Source organism: Grus americana, chromosome 1 (assembly GCF_028858705.1).
Source record: "Grus americana isolate bGruAme1 chromosome 1, bGruAme1.mat, whole genome shotgun sequence".
Taxonomy (NCBI): domain Eukaryota; kingdom Metazoa; phylum Chordata; class Aves; order Gruiformes; family Gruidae; genus Grus; species Grus americana.
Genome location: NC_072852.1, coordinates 203,628,448 through 203,653,746, shown reverse-complemented (window position 1 = coordinate 203,653,746; position 25,299 = coordinate 203,628,448). Strand labels below are relative to the sequence as shown.

General features: G+C 41.1%; 1 protein-coding gene across 6 annotated transcripts in view; it reads right to left on the bottom strand.

Annotated features, from left to right (window-relative positions):
* Nucleotides 1-17,013: 17,013 nt before the first annotated feature.
* PDGFD (platelet derived growth factor D) overlaps nt 17,014-25,299 on the bottom strand; it is a 144,283-nt gene continuing 135,997 nt past the window's right edge. For all 6 annotated transcript variants that reach the window (XM_054848590.1, XM_054848610.1, XM_054848580.1 and 3 more), the window contains one exon: nt 17,014-20,576. In XM_054848590.1, the coding sequence (XP_054704565.1) occupies nt 20,442-20,576 (135 nt within the window). In that variant the 3' untranslated portion in view covers nt 17,014-20,441. The remainder of the gene's footprint in view (nt 20,577-25,299) is intronic.

Here is a 25,299-nt window from a genome sequence, read left to right as displayed (position 1 = left end):
TATTCCATACCATATGATGTCATGCTCAGTTTATAAGGAGCTTGGGCGGAAGAGGGGGGGAGGGGACAGTGGGGTCTTCCCAAGTAACCGTTACACGTGATGGAGCCCTGCTTTCCCGGAGATGGCTGAACACCTGCCTGCCCGTGGGAAGTGGGGAATGAATTCCTTGGTTTGCTTTGCTGGTGCACGCGGCTTTTACTTTACCTATTAAACTGTCTTTATCTCAACCCACGAGTTTTCTTACTTTAACTTTTCCAATTCTCTCCCCGATCCTGATGGAGGGGAGTGAGCGAGTGGCTGCGTGGTGCTGAGCTGCCGGCTGGGGTAAAACCACGACACATTCCAGAGTTCAGGCAATGAAACTGAGCGGGACTGATGATCACATTATTTTGTTCCAATTACTCTGTGAAGACTTGGTCAAACCAAAGACCTGAATTCAGTGAGAATATCTTCTTTTATTTAATTGAACCAAATCAGACTTAGAATCGGAACAGACTGGGGAAAAAACAAGGATAAATAGTAGTAGTGCATATACGTACCAGCGTATCTGTGTTTGTGTTTCCTGCTGGGTATAATAAGAAGTGATTGAGTTAAATCTTCATGTCCTTGTTGGTCTCTGGATGATTCATATTTTAGAAAAATAATAATAATAAAAAAACAACCAAAGGAATAAAAAAACCAGTACAGGTGTTTAAACATGAAATTAATAATGAAAAATTCCAGCAGTCCCTACATCTTAGCTAAATCGCTATATTTCCCCAGTGTCTTTGGCAACTCTCGAATCCCTTTTCCCTCTGGAGTGTGGGCATAATAACAGCTATTTGTCTAGTTCATTGTGAATTTGAGGCTTTCATAATAAATATTTTCTTTATGTCTTAACTGTTGCAACTCCAGCCTTTTTAACACTCGCTGAAGCATACTGTCAACACAGTATCTTGAAAACAAAAAACTATGCTTGTCTTCTGTTTTTTTCTCCTTCTGTTTATTTTCTCCTTCAAATTCTGTGAGTTGTACACCAGCAAATTATAACCCTGCCCAGATAATCCTCTATCTTCCTTTTCTTCCCAAATTTGTAGTATTACAATTATTAATTTGGATGACTTATTTATAATCACTGGTGTCAGCCTTGAATACACAGATTACAGAGTTAAAGGAAAATAGTGGTTAAAATCTAATAGTGCTCTCCAGGATATTCATAAATCCTTTTCAGTCTGTGTTTGATGACAAATACTTGAAGGAAGTGTCCTAAGACCTTGCAAATGGTTTTAAATGAGATATCACAGTTTTATGTTTTAATCAGCAGTAGCAAGTTGTTGCTAGCATTAAATGTTTGTCACAGCTGACACACTTAAACAAAAAAGCTTAACCAAAATGTTGTTCTAGCCATTCTGACACTATGCTTTCTCAGATGTACACTAATTTATTTGACTAATAGGTTGGGATGCAGTCTTCTAAATATAGGTTTCAAGCTGCCTCCCCAGTAGGGCTTAGGACTCTGCAGACTTTGTTTCACATCTGCTGGTCCCAACTGGGTGTCTGGGATAACGCAGAGCATCTGAGAAATGGGGTCCTGAACACCAGTGTTCAGGTAACTGAACTCCACTCCTTATGTGCCTTATCTATCAGATGATCTGTCCTGGGGGGAGGAAGGTAGAAAAAGAGGAAGAGGATACAAATCAGTTACCATTTTCATAACTGGTATCATTTTAAAAAGTTTTAAAATGACTTAACTAACTTCTGAAAATTAAGTCCTCAGTCATTCCTACTTTTGCTATGGATCAGGACTATGTGGAAGTCTTAGTTACTTAAATGGTTGAGAGGATGTTCTGAAGTCCTCTTGTCCAACCTTTTGCTCAAAGTAGGACTGTTGCTGACAATAGATGATAGCTGCATGCCTTTAATGAGCTCCAAGGATGGAGATTTGACATCCTCTCTGAGCAGACTGTGCCTGGGCTGCACCAAACAAATCTGAGAAACAGATTTTCCTCATGTCCAGGCAGAACATCTCAAGCCAGGAACTGTGACTGTTGCTTCTTTTTTACACCATCTGCTGTTACCAAGAAAAGTTTCACTCTGCTGCTTCTGTAAGTCTCCTTCAAGCAGTTGCTGACAACTATTAGATTTTCCTTCAGCGTCCTCTTCACCAAACTAAACAAGCCCATCTTCCTCAGCCTTTTCATATGGGTCATGAGCTCCACGTCCCTCACCATCTTGGTTGTTCTCCACTGGACTCTCTCCAGTTTCTCAGTGTTTTTCTCTAACTATAGGGGACTAAAATTGAATTCCATGGTATTGCCTCATCAGTGGTAAATGTGGGGGGACACTACCTTCTCTTCTGCTGATGACAGTCACCCTAAGGTATCCCAGGATGCAGTTTGCATTATTTTCACTGAGAGCACCTAGTTGGCTGATGTTCAGCCTGGTGCCAACAGTAAGTCCCTGTCTTTTTAGGCATGGCTGCTACTCAGCCACTCATTTCCCAGCTTATACTGGTGGCGGGGGCCAGCCAGAGATTTCAGCTCCCGTTACCAAACTCCATGCGGTTTCTACTGGCCCAGTTCTCAGACCTGGCAGAGTCCTTCTGGACCGAGACTCTGTAATGCACTGTGTTACACAGTCCCTTCCTTTTTTCCACCTCCGATTCAGTGTCATTCACAGGTTTGCTAAGTTTCAACTTTTCCTTCACATACAGGTCAAGGATGAAGACACTAAAAAAACTGCCTTAGTACTGATCTCTGGGTAAGGCACCATGTTTACAGTCTTGCAGGGAGTTCACCATTGTATCAGGTTTACATTATTTTCCTTTCAACAGTTTGTTGTTTGTTCACATGTATCAGATTACATTGGTACTGCATATTCTTAACCTCAATGGACCTCTTAAAACCAAAATAAAGACAGTTTAGGTATAAGTGCTGGGAACATACACTTTCCACAGAAAACAAAAACAGCTGGGTGAACTCAGTAACTTTGAAAGAATAGAGAAAACAATAATTTAAATATGGCTTAGGTACTAAATTTTTGTGATTAAATATCATATTATTTATGAAATTTATGGCTTGTATAGTCTGCAGATAATGCACTAATTTCTAAAGTCAGATACTTGACATAGGCGTCTAAGGCAGAAGCTGTATTTTACTACTAAATTCAGTAGCAGGAAGATAAGAACAGAGAAACACACTTCCAGCCACACACACCTTTCTCCAGCGGGTACTTCATCCCACCTCAGAGGCACCTTTGACTCTTATAGTGGGATTCATCTCACCTGTTGTTACAGATCTACAGTGTAGATGCTAAGGATCCTGTTAAAATTGATGTAGAGAAATAAGCATTTTTGAGCAGAATTCTTCTAACTAAATGTAGAAATCCACTTTAGGTTGCCTGTTTCTCTCCCTTGGTTATATATGGGAGGTTCTTATCATTTTTTTAATTGTGGATGCTTATGTTATGGACATCTGCACTTAGTCAACTGAATCTCATCCTTGTTAACTATAGAGGGATCCTGTGGTCTACACAAATTCCAAATTTCCATGCCTAAAAGTAATTTGAATAAATATATATGTTCCTTCTTTGTGGTCTGCAATGGAATGCAGATATGGAAACTGTCTTTTACTGATTTTCTTGACCTCAGATCAAGTAAGCTTAATCTGTTGCTGTCAAACTTCTCATCTTAATGCTTTGCAGCCATTTAGAAGATCCACCTTTGCTGTGCTCATCTCTGTTTGTCATTTTGGTCATTGTAAGAATGAGAGTGTCTGCAAACGTCAGGGCTATCCCTTCTCCTCTACAGCTGTGATGAGAGGACACCTCAGCATACCGTCAACATGCAGCCTAGAAAGACATGCAGTGCTGTTATCCAAACTAAAATAAAGAGAAAGCTAATAGTAGTTGAAAATGCAGGTGAGAAAAAGAAAAATCTTTGATAGAATCAGAGAGGAAAGGAGTCAGGAGAAACCTTTAGAGGGATGACAGAACTCAGTAAAATACAGCATCCATATAGAAAATTAAAAGAACTTAGCTTCTACTCAGCTGGGCAAGACTGACTTCATCACAGTAAATAAGCCACTTACATAGCTGCCATGTTTGTATAAGAACATATGCACAGTGTTTTTATTTCTCATGAATCTACAGAACTGAACAGAGAGCCTGAATCACTGATACTAACTGGATTTAGGCAGATACCTACTGGTATTGCATCAAATATACCATATGGGAAGAATAATGGGGTGCATATAAACATAATACAGCGCAGTACCATTAGCAGCATTAACAAACTACAGTCTTTTACTTTTTTCTCAGGGAGTATGAGCAGAAAAGGTATTTCCTGTTACCTGGGATCTGCTGCCCTGAAAACTTCCCTTCTTCTCCATGTGGAACTTCTATTGCAATCCTCACCGTCATTTTGGGGTGGAAGAGCCCTGAGACACTCCTGAGAGCACTCAGAGGCCTTTTTGGCCCATGGAACCATGACTTTGGACTTCAGCAGGGAAACAGGATCCTTCACAAGGCAATGCCAGACACTAGCTAGAAATCATAATTTGTTTGAAATACAACTATTTTCTGCTGTTTCATATTCTGTTTATTACAGAGAATCCCTAGTCTGGGAATTGGACACTTGCCCAATTGATCTCAATGGGAATTTGTGCAGTGAAAAAAAGATAGTTTATGTAGTGATGCATATGATAGAGCTCCTTAATGAAATCATGTTTTTATTGGCAATAAAACACACCCCTCCTGCGTGTAGTAAAGTTCTGTAGGTTCTATGGAGGGCTCTGGCGTGGGTTGCTCAGATACTATTTCTCCTCTGGCAAGCTGTTCAGAGTCCTGACTCAAAATCCAAAGTGGTAATGTATACTTTTGGCAACTAATAAGGTGGTTAAAGTTTCTACCGCTTTTAAAGACTGTATAAAACTCACAGCATATTTCTTCTGACTGCAGAGCTTTAACAATCGTTTGCTGACTGCAGCACAGCATTATTCAAATAAAATTTGTTGAGAAATTGGCACTATTTACAGTGCAGCCAGCAGGGGTGGCAGGTAACATTTAATTACGTATTTAAATGCCTACATGTTTTGCTATGAACACTCAGACAATAAAAAATATCACATTTTATTAATAACACTAATGCCTGGTCTGGCTATTGTTCTCATGGCAGGTGGTATTGCCTCGGATCACAAAGCTGTAATCAAAAGGATATTAAAGCCAGATTGATCATTTTCTCAACACTTACTTTTTTTCAACTTGCTGGATTTTTTACAGTTGTTCAAAATTGTTTCACTTTGTGCCATTGCAATTCCATGCAATTGCAAAATTTCATGCAGTTGCAGCTATTTTCTTCTTTTCTTAGGTATTGGATTTTTTTTTTTTTGATACATGTGTCTTTCTCCCTCAAACCAATTTTCCTTCTTTCTTTCTTTCCTTCTTTCCTTCTTTCCTTCTTTCCTTCCTTCCTTCCTTCCTTCCTTCCTTCAACAGTAAACAATAACCTTGGATTTAGTTAACTAAAACAATTAATTATTAAAATTAACAAATTTGTGATGATAAAGAATTTATTTCCAAATGCAGGAATATAAAGTTGAACAAGCTCAGCACTGTGCTGTCGGGGATCAGGGTGGTCCTGCCTTCCCCCAGACAGCTTTTCCTACCAGCTCAGAGAGTTGATTCTGATTTTTTTTTGCTTTTTGGTTAATCTTTATCCAGATACTTCCATGGTCTAGCTCACTGCATGACTATGTAAGTGTTAACAACAGCGGAGGTGGAGCAGAAGAAACTAATGTACACTGGAGTGATATCAAAGATGCTGGAACTTAGCATTTTGGATGAAGCACGGACTGTCCTAAGTCAAAGTGACAACATTACCAAAACTCATTACCTTCAAGAAATTAACTTAAGCATGAACACACAAGCTTTGTTGAATTTCAGTCATAAACAAGTCTTTTTGAGATTCAGAGATTGAAGCTGTAGCCTCTAGACATGCTCAGTTCCATGAAACCAAACCAGAATGAGCAGCACCCAAATTAACCTGTTTTCCAGCTTATGAAGAATTTTCTTCTCAGCTTCCAGCTTTTGGATCCTTCTACCCCTCCAGCAGTACTCTTTTTCTTTAAAGCTTTAAATCCAAAATCTTTTTAACTGCAGAACCTTGATGCTTTATATTTTCTGTATATAAATAGTGTATTGCTATTTCTACCTCATTGTGGAACGGTTCTCGCAAGTGGTCTTTCTAGCTGATGTTGGTTTCTGTCTCAAAAATTGCACTAGTAACATTTTTAAGCTCACTTATGATACTTAATTCGTATAATTTAAAAAAAAAAGTTTTGAGAAATAAACTATAGCACAAACTGTTTTTAGGGTTTAGAAACTGTCTCTGTTTACTAGATCAAAACAAAATTAATCCAGAGTTTCTCTACAGTTTGAAAGCATCACTAAATTAAATGCTATCATCTACTCTATCATGCTGCCAGTGCTGCTAGGAAATACAGCTTTAGAAATAAGATGCCACAGTAACTCTCTTGCACTTTAATTCCTTCAAGGCTTCTAGCATTTGTTTCTTTGCAATCTAGGATTTCTTTAGCACAGTAAAAAGCACAGACAAGATTTTTGAGAGGGCAAAAGGATAATTTATAACATACTACTTGATCCATTCCTCAACTAATAAGATCAATTCTACCCTCTGTGATACCTGAATGTCGTGAGGAGTTAATCATCACAGCTTTTGGTCTTTACATAGTTCCCATCAGGTTTACTGCACCATGGGTTCCCTCAACCTAGTATCTCTTCTCAAATTCACATTGCTCGTCCTCTCCACGTTATCCTGCTGAATTATTTCTTTGGGCTTTGTTGTGATGCATCACACACTCCAGTGGACCCAACATTGAGTAAATTAACATATTAGGAGTCTACAAAAATTCAGAGTTTCAAAGGTAATTTTCAATACCCATTTTGTCCATTAATGTGACTGGGAATTTGTAATCAGCTAGACTAGACAGCTTCCAGATAAATAAATAATTTCTTTTTTCTTTTCTTTTCTTTTCTTTTCTTTTCTTTTCTTTTCTTTTCTTTTCTTTTCTTTTCTTTTCTTTTCTTGTCTTGTCTTGTCTTGTCTTGTCTTGTCTTGTCTTGTCTTGTCTTTTCCTTTCCTTTCCTTTCCTTTCCTTTCCTTTCCTTTCCTTTCCTTTCTTTTCCTTTCTTTTCTTTCCTTTTCCTGAAACCAGAATCAGAACTTCTCTGTCACTTTAAAAAAAAAAAAAATCTTGTGAGTGCTAGCTTCCTGTCATTACATCTGCAATATCTACAGTTTCCCTGAGTGCTCTGCAGTTTAGCCTTTTCCAGCAGTTTTTATTGGTGCCTGTTGCTCATGAGTGAGCACTGGCAATGCCAATGAGGTTTGACTGAGCAAGGTTGCTGCAGGGACAGTAGGTGTGATCAGGGCTTGCAAATCACTTGCTGTACACAGGTTGGGAATGAACCTGTTTAAAATTCAGCTGTTTTTCTCAGACAAATGATTTTAGGTGAGATTTTATCTTCATCCTCTTAGGAAAACCTCTACAGAATATAAATATTTGTGAGGAGGGTATCACAACAGTTTCTAAGTTTCACTATTTTTCCAACTAATATCACACATCAGGAAAGCTGGGGAAACTGAAACCCTGATTTGTATTCATTTCTGGATGCGGGCACTTAGAATGTTTTTCTAGCTTGTGGTGATATCACATTGATGCATGTAAATAAATCCACAGCACAAGCTGAAAACTTTGGCTTAGGTGAAGCGTGGCTGTTCTGAATTGCACAGACAAGTTTGCCCTGTCATTTCACCAAAATATCTTTCTTGCCTTCAAGATCTAATGTAAAATAATCAGCAGGACTACAACAGAAAGAATAATTTTTGCTTTGTGGACCAGAATCAGCTAACTAGCGAAGCCAGTGGTGAAAAAAAAAAAAATAGGGATGGGAGTGAAATGAAATCTTGCTTCTGAACGCTGCTTGATATGGAGGGACCTGAAAAAAGTGGAGAAACCCAGTTATGTTGGATTAGAAATAAAAGTTAGAAATATCAAGCTGTGAGTTGTGAGCATATACCCAAACTAAGCTTGGGAACTGGGGTTTTGCTATAGAACTATCTCTAGAAACAATTGTAATGATCCATGCCACGAATGACATGATATATGACATTGTATGCCTGAAAAGAATTAGTACTCCACAAGCGTGATAAATCCATCTGCCATCCGTCCCGAAGGAAAGAGAACTCTTACAGTTCCCTCTGCATCCCTCCATCCATTTCAGCTGAATTCCAAACAACGTTCAGGCACGGAAGATTTCCCAGCCACTTGTACATTCTCTTGTAATAATTCTTTTATGGGAACTTAGTCTTCCTGTTATTAGTTGGAATGTACTTTATAACTGCCCATTGCTTCAGCCTGTCCTAACAGTTCAGAATTAATAGACAGGAAGTTTACATTTTCTGCAGTTTTCATGGGTTTTTTGTTACATTGCATCCTGCTATTCAGTCGTCATGGGGAAGTGAACAGAGAGTATTGTTTGCCAATAGACACGGGAGAGGACTTTGCAATGATCTATCATTTATTTTTAGTTTCACCAGATTTTAGCGTGAAGTAAGGGATGATGTAACCATCGCAGTCAGTGTAGTTGGCAAACGCTGCCTTGGAATAGGCAGTGTGAATCAATAGCATTGTATCACTCATTTTCTTCAGTGTGGAAGATTATTTATTTGCAATCCAACAGTGAGCTTGTGCTTAAATTTACCTCACTGTCTAAAAAGCATGCCAGTATCTCTGCATTCTGGTCTGATAAATGCTATATCAGCACCATATTTAAAATGTATAACTGTTTTTAACATCATATTTAAGTTCAAACCTGTGTAACTATAGCATGTTAAAACACTGTTAGAAGGAAGAGGTAGGGAATCTTTACACAATCAGGTAGGAACTGTAAATCTAGATGATCTTTCTTCAAAGCCCAGGGAGTGGTTTGTTTAGTTACTGGTGACTCCTCAGCCCAGTTATTCAGCTTTCCATCTACAAATGTGGCTACTGGGACCAGCCTTCAACCTTCAACAGGAGCAAGACTTAAACTAACCCTTCCATCTTCACTTATATGAGCTGCCATCCCTGTGCATCACCAGTCCCTACTCCTTGTGGTACCACTTGCTAATTAGCTGGATGTACCAGGAACTGAACCCGGGATGGGTCAGCCATAGCACTTGAACTGAACTGGGCTGTTGGGTGATCTTGGCAAGGGAGCGCTTGTTCCTCCCTCTCTGTTCTCCTGACCTGACTTGGTTTAGACGTTTGTGTTACAGTCAGGGAGGCTGCCCTGCATGGACCTGTTTCTCTCCTGTGACTCTCACGGGATGTAGGCTGGGCCAGAGATGTGCATTTAGTCAGAGGAATCCCTTGTCTTATCAGACATCTCCACATTGCTAGGTTTCTGGGCCAAAGAGGCAGTTAATTTTCCAGTGTCAATAACTTGTAAGTAATGTACAATCACAATATAGAACTGAAACAAATATTCCTGAGGCCAGACTAACCTTCTTCCTGCTTTTGGAGGAAGGAAAGTTCATATTCATCATTTATCCTCTGTTTGTCTTTTCCCATTCTGTCAAGTGAAGGCTGATGTAGTATATATTTGGTGTTTTAAATCTTCCTCTCTGCGTAGGTTGTGGCTCTTTGAACTCAAGACTGGTTATCACCTTAGATGAAAATGATAGCGCTAGAAGGTTTTCAAGGAGTTACAGCTCAAGGTGTTGCCCCTTGCAAGTGAAATGCAGTAAGGAGGATGTTCAGGTTTTCATGCAGTTCACGGCTTCCCTAAGATCTTCAGGCTTTGCTAGTATGTGGAGACAGTAAGACCTCTGGGTTCTTCTAACAAATGTCTGAGGTCAATGGCAATGCCTAATTCAATGACCTTGGCAGAGGTATATGTAGCATTTCCTCTTTTCTTATGTACTGAATTTCTCCAGCACGTCTTTGATGTCTCATAGATTTAAACACCCAAAAGGCAAAGCATGGCTGCTAGCAATCTTTCAAGACTTGTGCAGAAGCAGCAAAACTGCAAAATTCAGTAAAAGAAATTCAGCTGAAGAGTTTCAATAACTACGACTAACAGCCTTCAGTAACTACATTAGCACTGAGTAGACTTCTCAAAATTTCCTGTGTGAGCAATGGAAGCCTGGAAGAGGAAGACTGTGAGAAAAATGAGAGGGTCTTGCATAATACTCGTATTAAAAGCCTTCGGTGATTTTCAGACAGACAGAAAATTTAGCTGTAGTGTAAGAACAGTATTTCTCTTTGCCTGCTGATGAATTGTATCTTGATGGAGTAGGATTTAAACTTTTTCCTGCCGTTGTTTAACTTGGAGTTATGGAAAAGCTTATATACACGTGTATGAAAAAAAAAGTGTGTAATATGTATTTTATTTATATATGTGCATACATGCCTATATTTATACATACACAGATCTATTAGCAAGATGCATTCGAACAGAGGATTGTTCCATTTTGGATTAATTGGAGGAGAAGCAACTGCTTGGAACCAAATGCAATTAAAGAAATTACTCAGAAAACTTTCTGACACTAGGAAAACCCCCACAACTTCAGTGTAATATATCGTACACCATTGTGCAGCAAGTTTCTCAGTTATTCAGTACTGTATCAGGTGTTCTACATTCAGGAAATTTCATAAGGTCCTCGGCAATTTTCAAGGACCACCTAGATAACTTGGTTTTCCTGCAGCGTGCAGTCTTCATGAGTTTTCTCCAAGTTAAAGGCCTTAGCATGGTCTTTTTAAATTTCCAGCATTTTTCCATATGCAACTTTTTCCAATTGTGTGCTGCACCCAGATAATCATGTAGCTGACACAGGTTTTATAGACAGCAAATAACCATACTGTGTGTCAGTCTTCACTTTGATAATCTAAACAAATGTCACGTTGCTTCTTTGGTAAAACCAGTTGCAGAGTGTCTACCTGTGTGCCCCTGAAGGCCAGTGTCACTGGGTATCATCAGGTGCGGCAGTTCAGAGGGTCATAATGCAGTGGAAAAGGCAGGCTGTGTCAATGGGAGTAACAATTCACTTAGCAGATGCCTCACAAACATAGTTTATAGGTGGGTTATCACTTTGCCAACTTGTAGCCATTGTTGATTATTCAGTAGGGTCCTACATGAATATACAACATTGTATTTTGAAGTCTAAAAGCAAATTGTTGTCTTTAAACACATGCCAGCAACAAGAAAACTCCCTCAGCACATATACAAACCATTCTAAGCATTACTGTTTTTTTAATGTAGAAATTTCCATGTCCATGTGAGCTCTGCTGTATGCAATGAGTATTCTTTGGTCTCTGTTTTTCAATAAGCACTGCTGTGAAGGGCAAAGAACAACAGTTTAGTATTTGATGGAAGTTGCATAGCTTGTTAAAATGCTTGTCAGACAAAAGAACTTACATACTCAGATAAAATAAAAAGCACTTGATGCTGGCCAGAGCTCAATGCAATCAGCTAGTGATATTAAAATGCAAAGACTAGTTTTCATTTGCTTCTTGAATTAGCTTTATGTAGAAGGACTTTTTAAGGGATATTTCCATTTTGATTATTAAAATTGCTGACTTAGCCTGCATTGTTCAATCCTGCAGATTTCAGGTATGCGGTAGCTGCATTTCTCAGTGAAACTAATTTGCTTACCTTGTCTTGTCGGGGTCTTAATTTGGACCCAAGTGTCTTAATTTTAATTGGAAAAAACAATTAGTCTTCTTCATGGAAGCCTACATGGCTTATCTTCATTTAATAATCAGTTGTGTAATTGGTATTCAGATACAATTTAACTGGGAAAATTGCAGCATTTTGCCTATGTGGGGTTATTTGAATACTGAAACTGCAGCTTCCTATAAAGCAATCGATTCCTTGAGGACACACAAATCCTTGCTTGACCTTTTGAAATAAATTAGCAACAGAATCCAAGGGTTGATATTTTGATGTAAAGGTTGCAGTGAATGCCATCTGTCGAGTATCAGAACAGTTTAATGAAGACCTCTTTTACATCAGGTGTGAGTTCAGGAGGATGCTCTGGGGGCTGTGCTGCAGCCCAGCCTGTATATTCCAGTAAAGCTGGACAATTTGCCTTCCTATGACTTAATGAGAAAATCTATCTGGAAGCAGCAAAATACTGTGGTCTCCAATCTTTTCACAATTTATGAAAGATTCCCCTGTGATAACTTGCCAAATGGTGTTAGTGGCTGCTGAGTCTGGTGGCCTGATGGAGGAGAGGCTGCTGCAGATCTGTGCACCCATGTCCAGCCAGCAGCGGGGCTGAGCACGTGTTCCCATAGACACACACACACACACACACACACGTGCAGGTGGGTCTCAGTTGACCCCCAGACCCCACAGTCTCCCAGACCTGGACCCTCTGATTCTTCCAACAGCCAACTCAGAGTCTCCAGTCACGGGCACCATGGACACAGGGGCCTCCAGCCCTTGGTCCCACCCCAGGCACTGTCACTGAGACCCCCCCACTCACACCCCTGCACACAGGACAGAGCCCCTCACCCAGGAAAATGGTAGAAATGGGGTTTAGTGAGAGGCCGGGACAGACTGTGCTGGTCACACACAGGGCACGGCCAGGCAGGTGCACTGACCAGCCCCTGCTTGCACACGACCGGCCCCTTCTGTCCCCTTATCCTGCTGTTTTCCCACTCGCTGCTCCCTAGAACACCTTGATCCCCCCTTTCCCCATCCTCCCCAGAACATCCCATGATAAGTCCTGTGCAATCTGTAGATACCCTTCTCCTGCCCATCCATGGTGGTCCCCACAGCCCTGGCAGTGACCACCCCTCCGTCTGGGGTGACGGGGACCCTCTCCTGTTAGCTCATGATGATGGGTGTCCCCCAGCCCATGGGCTGAGGCTCCCCAGGGCAGCCCAGGGGTGAGGGCCTTGGGGACTCCATTGGTCTGATGAGGTGACTGAGACTCCCTCCCGTGCCGGTGTGCCCCTCTGCTCCTTGTGTGGGGACAAGCCTTCAGTCACACAAGCTAACAAGTTGTGTCTGTGCTATTAATGAACCAGACATTTACTACACCTTTGTAGGGAAAAATCCTCCTGCAGGGATGTTTGGCCCTTTTTTCCGCTTCCCTAAGATACGTGGCTCTGTCTGGTCCTTGAATTATCATACCACTGATACTCTTGGGTAATTGTGGGGTTAGGAGCTCAAAATCCTGCCTACCTTGGCAGGGAGAAGGGCCTGGTCACCAAGGACTGGAGAGTCTTCCCTGAGCCACAGCCCTCGGTGGAGGTCCAAGACTTTGTCAGACTTTTCTCTGTCTCTTGTTTCCACACAGTTTGCCAAAACAAAGTAATGCCTCCCTGTGGTGGGTTGAGCCTGGCTGGGGGCCAGGTGCCCACCAGAGCCGCTCTCTCACTCCCCTCATTCACTAAACAGGGGAGAAAAGGCATAACGAAATGCTTGTAGGTCGAGATAAGGACAGGGAGAGATCACTCACTAATTATCGTCATGAGCAAAACAGACTGAACTGAGAGAGGAAATTCATCTAATTTATTACTAGGCAAAACAGAGTAGAGGAATGAGAAAATAAAATCAACTCTTAAAACACCTCCCCCCACCCCTCCCATCTTCCCGGGCTCAACTTCACTCCCGGCTTCAACCTTCCCCCCCTCAGCGGCACAGGGGGACGGGGAGTGGGGGTTACGGTCAGTTCATCTCACGGTGTTTCTGCCGCTTCTTCATCCTCAGGGGGAGGACTCCTCTCATCGTTCCCCTGCTCCAGCATGGAGTCCCTCTCACGGGGTGCAGACCTTCAGGAGCAAACTGCTCCAGCGTGGGGTCCCCCACGGGGTCACAAGTCCTGCCAGCAAACCTGCCCTGGCGTGGGCTCCCCTCTTCACGGGTCCACCGGTCCGGCCAGGAACTTGCTCCAGCGTGGGCTTCCCATGGGCCACAGCCTCCTTCAGGTGCCTCCACCTGCTCCGGCGTGGGGTCCTCCACGGGCTGCAGGTGGAATCGCTACACCCCCTCATCCTTCCTCCATGGGCTGCAGGGGGACAGCCTGCTTCACCATGGCCTTCACCACGGGCTGCAGGGGAATCTCTGCTCCAGCGCCTGGAGCTCCTCCTCCCCCTCCATCTGCACTGACCTTGGTGTCTGCAGAGTTTCTTACATCTTCTCACTCCTCTCTCTGGCTGCAAAAGCTCTCTCTCTAAGTGTTTTTCTTCTTCTTAAATATGTTATCACAGAGGCGCTGATTGGCTTGGCCTTGGCCAGCGGCGGGCCCGTCTTGGAGCCGGCTGGCATTGGCTCTGTCAGACACAGGGGGAGCTTCTAGCAGCTTCTCACAGAAGCCACCCCTGTAGCCCCCCCGCTACCAAAACCCTGCCATCGAAACCCAACACACTCCCCCTTGCTCTATATTAACTCTAATAATGGAGTGGAGTCTCTGTTCTTGGAAAAACTCAAAACCCAACTGGACATGATGGAGCAACCTGCCATAGGTGACCCTGCTTTGAGCAAAAGGTTGGACAAGACCATCTCCAGAGGTCCCTTCCCACCTCAGCCAGTCTGTGATTCTTCAATGCATAATAGTTTTTCATTTTCGGGGAGGGAATCCTCTTTCTTCAAATACTAGGTACAAATGGAAACACCATATTACCAAACCAAATTGATTTGTTTATTCTTTGTTTTGTAAAAGGGTATGACTATGACAGTGGACAGAAAGATTTGACAGAATTGTATTGGTATGAAGGGTGGTTCTCCAGACCACCTTCATCTTGGAGAGGGTAAACTGATTTCAGACTGAGCTGAGAGAGCTCATCTTAGTGCACCTGCTACTTGAGATGATACTCTCCCAACTCAAACACAGAAAAGGTCAAAATGCCTGCTCTTACTACTTATCTAATAAAATGCAATGAATAAAAGTTAAGGTTTTTTTCTTATGTCATCACCCTTTATAGCAAAATATTTGAAAGGTACCCTGCTCTTTTTGCCCTCTTCTCTTTGTACTGGTTCTGAAACAGAAATTCTTTCAACTGAAGCAGAAATCCTTTGTCAGCTTGAAACTGGAGCATCTAATACAGTAACTTATTATGTAACTAGTTCCATTTTTATTAAAGCATGTCTGTGCCACAGCAATTTTCGATAAGCAATACATAAATGAGGTTTTGAAACTCAGTTTCAAAAATTGAGTTTTATAAATTCAGTTTTGAAATATAATTTTTCGCTACATAGAAAGGATTTTCAGACCAAGTCTTAAGTCAAATCAATTTCAGAAGATAGTCTAAAACCTAGAATACTTCCTTCCTACTATTCATGGCAGAATACTTGCTGTTTGGAAATCCCATTTCTTGAAGAAGTCTTTGAAAAGAAATGCAAAATCAAATTTGCATTTTCAACACTTAAGGCAGATTTTCAAGGCCCATCAATGAATGACCAAATAAATTATGAATGTTATGTATTTCAGCATATTTGACCAAGAATAACAATAAACAAAGTTAAAGTTCCTAGAATGAGAGACCAGAATAATAATGTCTGCATTTTCATTAGCTGCTGCACTGGAGTCCCTGGGACAATAAGTACGAATTGGACATCTGTTGAATTCGCATTACAGCAGTGTGACTGGACAATGCATTCCAGAGAAGAGTGATGGAAATCTTAAATGAATTTGCAGGGAAGTATTTTTATAGCTGTTGCAGATCTTAAAATCAGCTAGAAGAAGATTCTTTACGTTCTTCAAAAATGGGAAGAAGAATGTTTAAAAGATACATTATTTTTAAAAAGAGGTAATGGTGAGTTCCTGAGTGACCTCAGGAACTATGTACTTTTTCAGCTGAAAAGACACAGGGCTATTTTCATGTTGCAGACTTATAAAAGCTTACATTCATGTAAGCACAAGGACAAACTGATAATGTTAGCTAGCCATTAGTTATGTAGGCACAGAGCAATGCCAGATGGGAGGAGCTTTATGCCACCCTTGAACACTTAGCAATTGCTGAGCTGCTGTCTACATGGTGTATTCAGTGCATTTCTGAAGGGCAAAAAATATCTCCTCCACCCATTAAATATGTCCTTGTTCACTGTACAGAAAAGAACGGCTTCCTTTGTTAGGAAATGTCTCTTCTGACTGCCTTTTTTTTTTTCCCCCCCAAAAAAGAAAAGATACATGAATTATTTCTCTGAGTAACAAGGACCAAACCAAAGGGGATCTGAACGGCTGACTGTTCCAGGTCAGTGGCACTGCCGTACAGTGCAAGGCACACATGCATGAGGACAGGCTACAAAGGTGGATCCCCAGACTGTATGCTATCTGTATTTCCCTCATCAGACAGGGTGTCTAGCTAATGAAGAATTAATTTAGAAAAAATTCTATGTCCTTATTCAGTCCAAGATACAGTGAAGGCCTAAAGCAGCTTTAGCTTAACACAAGAACCTTAAATTGAAAGTTGCTTAACAAAGCTATGAAAGTTATGTTCCAGATGCAACACAACAAAATTTGCTTCTGCCAAAGTTGGGGGAAATGCCCGAACTCACAAGCGTTGATTAAATTTCCCCATCTTTAGAGGCTGTAGGTTCCTCCAGCTGCCCTGCACACAGTGATTGGATACTTAGCTCTGCCCCGGTTCAGCTGAGATGAGGAGCTTCAGCTGAGCTTCCCTTGCCAGTAAGGAGCAGCTTCAAGTAGGGCAAGCGAGGACCAAGTCTGTGGGGGCTCAGACCAGCACCGAGTCTGGGGAAGCACCCTAACCCGCTATCAGAAATGCTGTGCTGCTGTCACACTGCTGCTGCTTTGCAAGGAAGCCATCAGCTCTTCCAGCTTGGGCTTTCAAACCCAATTATCCCAAAATTGCGCTTTGGTACTTCCCTGATGCTCCTGGGAATGATTGCTAAAATTCACAAGGACACTTAGCATGGATGGTGTCATGTTGTGGAAATGTCTTCCAGTAAATCATGGGGTTTAGTTCATCTGAATTCTGAATAATCACTCAGAGTATCTTCTTTCAAAAAGCAGTATTTATTTTTTCATCAAGATAAGACACATTACATACTGCATAAAGTAAAAAATACTGCTAGGAAAGCTGCATTTAACTGAGATAACAAAAAAAAAATTATATATATAGATTGCACTTGAGAAAGTAGGCTCTATCCCAGAAGAATACAGTAAATAAAAAGCTAGCGAGTGGTTTGAAATTAGGAATCTTGCTGAATTTCCTTTGAAAATGTATTTATTTTGATGGGTTCCAATTCCACCAATAAAAATGAACCAGATGAGGTTTTTTTTTTAATAGCTTTGCTTTTTAAGTTAAAATAGTATGTAAACAACATAACAATTTTTACATAGACAAAAGAGAAAGATAAAGGTATGGAAAAAACATCTCTGCAATTTCTGCTAATAAATAAAAAGGGAAAGTTTTGCTGATATTTGATTTCACCAGGGTCACTGCAGCTCGGGGCACAGGTTTTTGGGAGTTTTTCTTGGTTCATATGGATGTTGTCATCCCCAAACTGCAACATAAAGCCCATCCTTGACCCTCCTGCACTGGCCAGGAGCCTGCTGTCTGTATGCAGGCAGCAGCATGAAGCAGTGAATGGTTCCATTCACTACTAAGTGTTCCAGGAGTAACACTTGAAATTTTGTGACTAGTTTAGCCTATATTTAAGAAAGCAAACCCAACATGAAGCAAGAGGATAATCCCTATTATACCCATCTCTTTTTACTTTAGAGCTGAATTTTTCTGATGGACCCTGGCATCCACTGCTGCCTGTATCCAATCCAGTTAGCTAAACTATTAGCTGTTCAGTCTTTAAAATGAGTATTCATACCATCTACCTTTGTGTATCTCACTCAGATGCCCAAATCAGATTTCTGATCTTTCCGCATAGTCAAAAGAGAGAAAGAAAAGCTCCCACATTGGGCGATTTCAACCTGGGGGGCTGAGGCACGCTTTGGAAGAGCCTCGCTCTCCCAATTGCCCGCAGCGGTAACTCAGGCTCCCAGACAGGGCTGAATCCCCCAAATGAGGAGGCATAAATACTGCCCCCGGCACATGGCTGCTGGCGTGGGAGACGCCAGGCGCAGTGGATGCCTGGTGCACATTTTCCTCTGGGGGTGGGAATTAAAGGACCACTCAAAGCACAAAGCCATATGAAACTGGTGTCTCCTACAACCAAAGCTAACTAAAATGCTTAAGGCATTATTTGGGCATAATTCAATTATGAATATACATTGGAGTGCACTGTCTCAAAACCAATCAGTACTGCCAAGGTCTTGCATGCAGATTTCTTCCAAAATTAGCTAAAAATTATGGAAGGGCTGGGTCAATCTTGTTATTAAGCAAGAAAAAGAATGAAGTCCTCTTTAAATAGTCCTGAACTACGAAACAAAGCTGGCAATCTTTGGTTACAGTGCTGTTCTTTTAATATGAATTGCTTTGAAAAATGATGAATCACTTCCCAAGTCAACATTCAGGAGTATTTTTAAATAGACATCTGGGAGCAAGAGAGGAAAAATTAATATAAATAATAAAACCCCCACACTTTTTGAATCTCGAAGGTTAAAGTACAGGAAAGAAACACATTTCTAAGGGATCTTTCAGTAAAGTTTTGCTAAAATTATAAAAAAGCACTTATACTTGAGCTGATAAAGAGGGTAAGTCAGAACATTAGGGCACTTTCGTAACAAAAATGTAGACTGCTAAAACATACTGGCTTGAAGGATCTCAGTATTATATTATAGCACGTGCCAGTTTCCACTAATTATATGCACTATTGTCAAACTACTTCACTCTTTCAGAGAGACAGACACACAAGAGGCAACACAAACAAGATGAATCAATGCAGCCTATGTCTGCTATTAAATATAAACCCTCAGCCATTAAACGTGCTGCCCCATTCCCTCTGTTACATTCATTATTAAAACTCCAATTCTTTGCCAGACTTAAATCTGCCTGTATTTTACATGTTTGGAGCAGCATTTAAGAATCTTTAAAGCTAGTTTGGAAGGATATTTTTTTCCTTTTTCAGCTAGAGCACTTTCATAATATTTTAAAAGGCATAGGAAGCTATGCTGTAGCTTTTAAAGTGCTTATTTTATTATGAGGTGGTGTTTAATAATATTCTTCGGGAAGTTAATAAATGATGCATATTTTCCATGACAGACAGACATTGCTTAATGAGTTAATATGCCTCAGCAAAATGCAATAAAAAAGAGATTCACTGTCAACAGTTTAACCATGGCAATACACAGAGCTGAAATGAGACAACTAACCTCAGATAACTAAGATTAATGCATATATGACAAAGTTATAATAATCCATATTTAAAACAAACAAACAAACAAACCCCAAACCAAATAACGATAATTAAATCTCAAGCACAGTTTTGTTTCCCAGTAACACAACTGCAAAACAAATCAATATTTTCAACAAACAAGTGCCCTATCTTCATTGCCTGTGCAGGGAAACACAGCACTCCTCGAACTGCAGCGACGAGGATACAAGGGGAGGGTTGTTGCTCCCTTTGCATGTAGAGGGGACTCCTCCTAGGGAACTGTGGGCAGCTCTGGGCAAGGAGCAGGAGTCCAGTCCAGGTAGGTAGAGACCAGAATCATCCTCAGCCCACAGCAATTACCTGGGGACCTGGCGGGAGCCCCCTCTTGCAGAAGCACCTGGCGATGGCTCCCATGGAGTCACCACGGCAAAGTACCAGCCTCCGCACCCCGCTACTGCCACCAGTGTCCCAGCTTATGCAAAGCATTTACTAATTTCAGCACGATTTGCTCGACTACAAACAGTGAGATTCGACTTTACTGGTGTGTTATTTCTTGTAGTGATGGATTTTCCTCATTATATCTCACTCTGTTGGGCCAGAACACTGGGAAGTTCCCTCTCGGAGCGGGACAAACCATTTTACACTCATATAGGCTCAAATTCTCTTCTCATTTATACCCACAAAACCTGACTGACCGTCAGGAGAGCTGAGCAGGTAGAAATGGCAGCAGAATTTGAATGTAGGAACTGGTGAGTCAGCAACAGAAACACAATGCTATTTCATTGCCAGCTACCCCAAATACCGGTACAAGTGGTATTTCATTTCAGTGGGCATTGCGTGCCTAAGGACTGTAAGTGAGCTTTGAAAATCTCAACTCTCAGAATCTAGCTACAGATAACCATAATCCTATATTCTTGGATGCTGATACATAAATCTATGATATACCTGTTTAGCTGCCATAGCACTAATCAGCACAGCTATGCTGAAACACAGCAATCATTTTTGCTAATTGCAAAGGCAGACTAGTAGCAAAGTTCAAATGATTAGTGAGTAAAGGTCCTCAGAACAATCCTGCTTAAAAGTAAACGTCCGGTAAGCTGCAATTAGTGTGTCTTGGTTTTTTCTTTTCTCTTTTATTCTTTTTTTTTTTTTTTTTTTTATCGGGGTGGTCTTGAACTGCAGATACAATCACAACGCTCATGGTGATCCAGCTGTATATCTACTAAGGCCATGTTGTTCCTGGTTCTGCCTTTTCTTCTGGGATGCCCAGCCTCAGGGACGAATTTCAGCACCTGGGAGAATCAACAGAAATGCATTGATTAGAAAACACTGTTAGAGATTTGAAGATGAGTGCGTTGGGGCCCTGAGGGCACCAAAAGCCCTTAATGGCCCTGACCAGCATTAATTTAGACACATTTTTGTTTTACTTCCAGCTATTTATTTCAACTCTGTGACATCCTGCTGTACTGTTTGTCCTGGAGCTTTGACAGATTGGATTATTTCCTATATCAGGTATCTTTATATCGTGCAGTTCCCTAACCATGTCCAGAGTTGCTCCTTTGCATGCGATTTATCAAGCATGTTTCCTTTGGCTTGTCTTTGCAGTCCCATACATATTTGAATTGCTCTGCCCCTTCTCTCACTTGTATAATATTTCTGCTCTAAAGAACAAGAAACATTTTTTTATGCAATTTGAAATTTCTGAAGCACATATCATTAGAATTGGTCCAGAAATAAAATGCCTGTGGGAGGCACAAGGAGATGAATGGAGCTTGTGCAAAATATGTGCCAAATCTCAGCGAGTTTCTCTGGAATCTGACTTTTCTTGGATTATCTTAAAAATCTTTGCCTCAATTTAACTAATGTCTTAAGAATTGTCTGTGAATAATGTCAAACAAACAAACAAACAAACAGAAAAGAGTCTATTTCCTAGGGAAGTATACATCATACAATAGGCTTTAGAAAAAATTCTATCCAGACAAGATAACCCCAAGACCCCTGAAAAAGAGGGTTGTGGGTTTTAAAGAAGATGAAAAAGAGGCAATGAACACAAGTTGCAGCAAAAGAAATCCTATTTGGCTATATGGAAGAAAATACTGACAGTGATTAAACACTGGAGCAGGTTGCCCAGAGAGACTCCAGAAACCTTGAAGACAGTCAAAATTAACAGGACAAGGCCCTGAGCAACCTCATCTAACTTCAAAATTCTCCCTGCTTTGAATAGGGGATCGGGCTAGATGACCCTCAGAGCTGCCTTCCAACCCATATTATTATATGAATCTAAGATTCCCTGAAAATGGTCTTGTGGATATGTGGAAAACAGCCATAATGTTGCATCCTATCTAATCTTCTATGACAGTGTAAGTATGCAAACCATGGACTGGAAAAGCTGAGGAGGATGGCGGTTTGCAGGACACGCGTTGTGAGTCCACTGTTGGAGGTTGAGCTGCTGTGTAATAGCTCATACCCCCATCAGCATGGTGGTGCAGGTTGAGGGGAGGACATTCTTTGTTTTGTTTCATTAATTTTCTGTTCATAGGCCTATAGTAGTTTAACAAAAGATATATTAATTTCCAATTTCTGCCCTGAAGCTCAAATACTAGTTTGGATTAGGTACAACAAATGAGTTAAGACTATGAAGACTTCAACTCTCCTACAGCATTTTTCTTCCCAATCTCACAGCACATTGCACAGAAAGATATGCATCACTGTCAAACTTGTATAGATGGAGAATCTGAAACTGATTTGCTCAAGGCTCTGCACCACATCAGTAGAAAAGCTACCAGTGGCATTATATTGTCCTTTCCCTTTTGAAATCACTTATTTACTGATGGGGAGCAGGACAAGGAGAAAGCAAGGATGCAGCTCCACAGCTGGTGGTAGGCAGGTGGGCCAGTTCTGTTCTCTGTGGCCTCAAGCACTTGAGTCCAGAAACCACGCACTGGTAAGGTACGAGAGCTAACACATCTCACCTCTTGGCAGGCTGCTGTGTCTCATGCTAGCTTGGCCAAGTGACTTGCTAGATCAGCTAGATTTGTCTTGCTTGTTCAAAAGATGGAGAGAAGTCTGTCTTGACTATGATCTGCCAAAGCCGCTGGTCAAGTGGGAAGTGGGACCTAAACATCTTTAGCGTCTCATCCACAGAAAGAACCACACTTCTGAATAATAGGTCCTCTAACAGATCGTTCTGTTCCTCAATTAATAATATCTTTTTTTTTTAATTTTTTTACAAACCATTTTCTGTACTTTGACGTCACAACACTATACAAGAATTGAGATGGTCTTGGGAAGGAGAGGGAATAAAGGGCCGCATACCCGATCAGCAAAGTATTAGCAATTTCAACAGAATTAGGAAGTAAGTGTGAATGACTCGCCAAAGTTTAACCATGGATGCAGTGCAGAGCAGGTGGAGAAGGACAGGCAGGTGAGCAGCCTTCGGGATGAGACCATTCGTTCTCTACCATTAATGTCTGGAGGGTAGGAAGGCCATGGGAGGTAACAAAAGTGATAAGCACTGAACACAGTCTATTATTTTGTCCTCCCTTTTGTGATAAAATTTATGTTTAACCTATGCAATACTGAGAGGAAGGACTGTGCCTAAGCACCTAAGCAAGGTACCGACATGCTGCTTTAACATGTTGGGAAGATATAATTATTTTTCCTTGTTAGAAACACAGAGACATGTAATTTTTAAATTTTTTTTTAAAGCAACAAAAGTATAATGGACTTGAATTGATTTCAAACGTTGACTGCCTCAATATATGCAATACTGATGGACAGCAGGACAATTCACTGTACCACATTGTCATCCATAACACAGAGGATCTGAACCCAATCAGGTTGCTGTGATTATTACAGAGCTGAAAATAGACCACATCTTCAAAGATGCTTTTTTTTAAGAAAACATACTTTTAAAATCAAGTACAGCTGCTGACGCTGAATCCATGATAAAATTCTTTATTTAAAGAAGCCTTTTGTCAAAATCTGACAAATTCAGATGACTGGCACCTTGCAAGATCATGGGTAGGTAGATCTGCTTTTTTCAATTGAGAGGCAATAGAAGTATGCAACGGCATGAGAGCAAAGCTGTGGGTTGTATTTAAGCTAACAGACCTCCTGACAGCTCAGGGATTTTCCCTGTGTTTTATATTAAGAAACATGAGCGCAGTATATGGGCTTTGCTGATAAGAGTAGAAAAATGAATTGGCAGGCACTTCCCCAGACAAGACAGGAAAGCAGCGTTTGAACACAGCTGAAATTGGACGGCTTTAATAGCTGATCACAGAACTGATGTTCAAAGCTCTCTGTCTAGCTTCCATCTAATAGTTTTAGTTTCAGCTAAATACAAGGGATTTGAAAAGAATCGTGAAGTAAGGTCATTTCTGGTGACCACAGTAGCTGAAAGAAAACCCTTCATTCTGAAAAGAGCTGCTGTTTATTCATTATATGGTCAGGTCCTTAAAGGTGAGGAACTACTGAATTAATGAAAATAGTTCAAAGAAATTTTGTTCAGGGCACTTTATTGCTCCTTTTTTGATGGGATCAGTAGCTGTAAGAAAATATGGATGTGAGGAAGGTTTGGAATGCTCAAAAGGTTTGTTTTGTGTGGGCGAAAAAGAAGAATAACCTTGCAGTTTTCAAATTAAAGGAGCAATGTCTGTCACTACTAATCAAAATGTGTGCCCCGGCTGTTCAGATCATTGCCTCACAAAGAGTATGTAACTACATACAGCCACATCCCCCTCATCGAACACTGAGTTAATTACGGTCATAAAAGTATTAAAGCACTAAAAAAAATATCAAGACAGAGGACTTAGCTTCTGAGCTGGATTTGGTGTTTATAGGTAATAAAAAAAAGAGTATCAGGGCCTCGTAGCATTTCTTCTGCAGACAGCTCCAGAGGAGCACACGAATATGCTGGATGGCATTTTACTTTGTAGATATGCCTGAGGATCTGAGAGGTTTCAAGGTGAGATGACAGTGGCCACTGCATAGTTTTCCTTGGGGGCGGTGGTGAAAGAAATATAAAGACAATGCTTACATGCATTTCCCTGCCACGAATCTTGCGCATTCATTGCATATTGAATTCGGATGCCAGCTTCTGAAGGACTCTTTAAATGAGAGAGCAGAGCCATCACAAAAAACAGTATCTGGAAGCAGAAGCCAGTGAAACTCGACCTGGAATTAGGGCGCAAGTGCCCACACCCTCATGGCCTGGACAGCCCTCCAAGGAAGCATGGTGTTTCCAGCCTGTTTGAGGACATCCGAAAGTGGTTGCCTTTCCAGAAGGTACACAGTACCAGTTTGGGTCTTGCTTTGTGGCAGCAGGGTGCTCTCCAGTGGCCTGTGGAGCACAGGAGGTCAGGGCTGACCGCCTGGCAGCCCCTCCAATCTCAGCAGATCTGCAAGAGCACTTCATGATCAGGGGCTGAGGAGAGCAGAGTGGTGATGACTGCAGGGGAAAGGACCCAGCTGGAGATAACCTGTTCACCCTGACCCATACCCCGGCATTTCGCCAGTAGAAGCAGCAACAAAGAGGTGGCTCCAGAGAATGATTCACCTGAAACAGCCAACTCTGGTGGGGCTAGCTCTGATAACTAGGAAAGGAGCCCAAAGACTGGACTCGCAGCTTTAGATGGGTAGAACCAGATGAGGTGAAGCACTCCCTCCAGCATTCGCTGACGATTCTAGCCAGGTATCATTTACCTTTGAAGTCAGGCAACATTTAGCCATGACAGTCCATGATGGCTGACTTCTGTTTTAATAAAAAGCAAAGAGTAATAGGAAACCCAGTCAAAACTTAAAAATAATTTAAAAAAAAAGGGGTGTCCAGTTGCTTATAGCAATTGTTTACTTATCATTTACTTTATTTATTAGGAACAATTGTAACATTATTTGTTAAATTTCTGACCAGCAGTTTAAATATAAATAGAAATCTGAAGCCTCACTCAAAAGTCAACTTTTTTTTTTTTTTTTAATTATCTTAAGAAGACCACAGATAATCAATAGCATGAC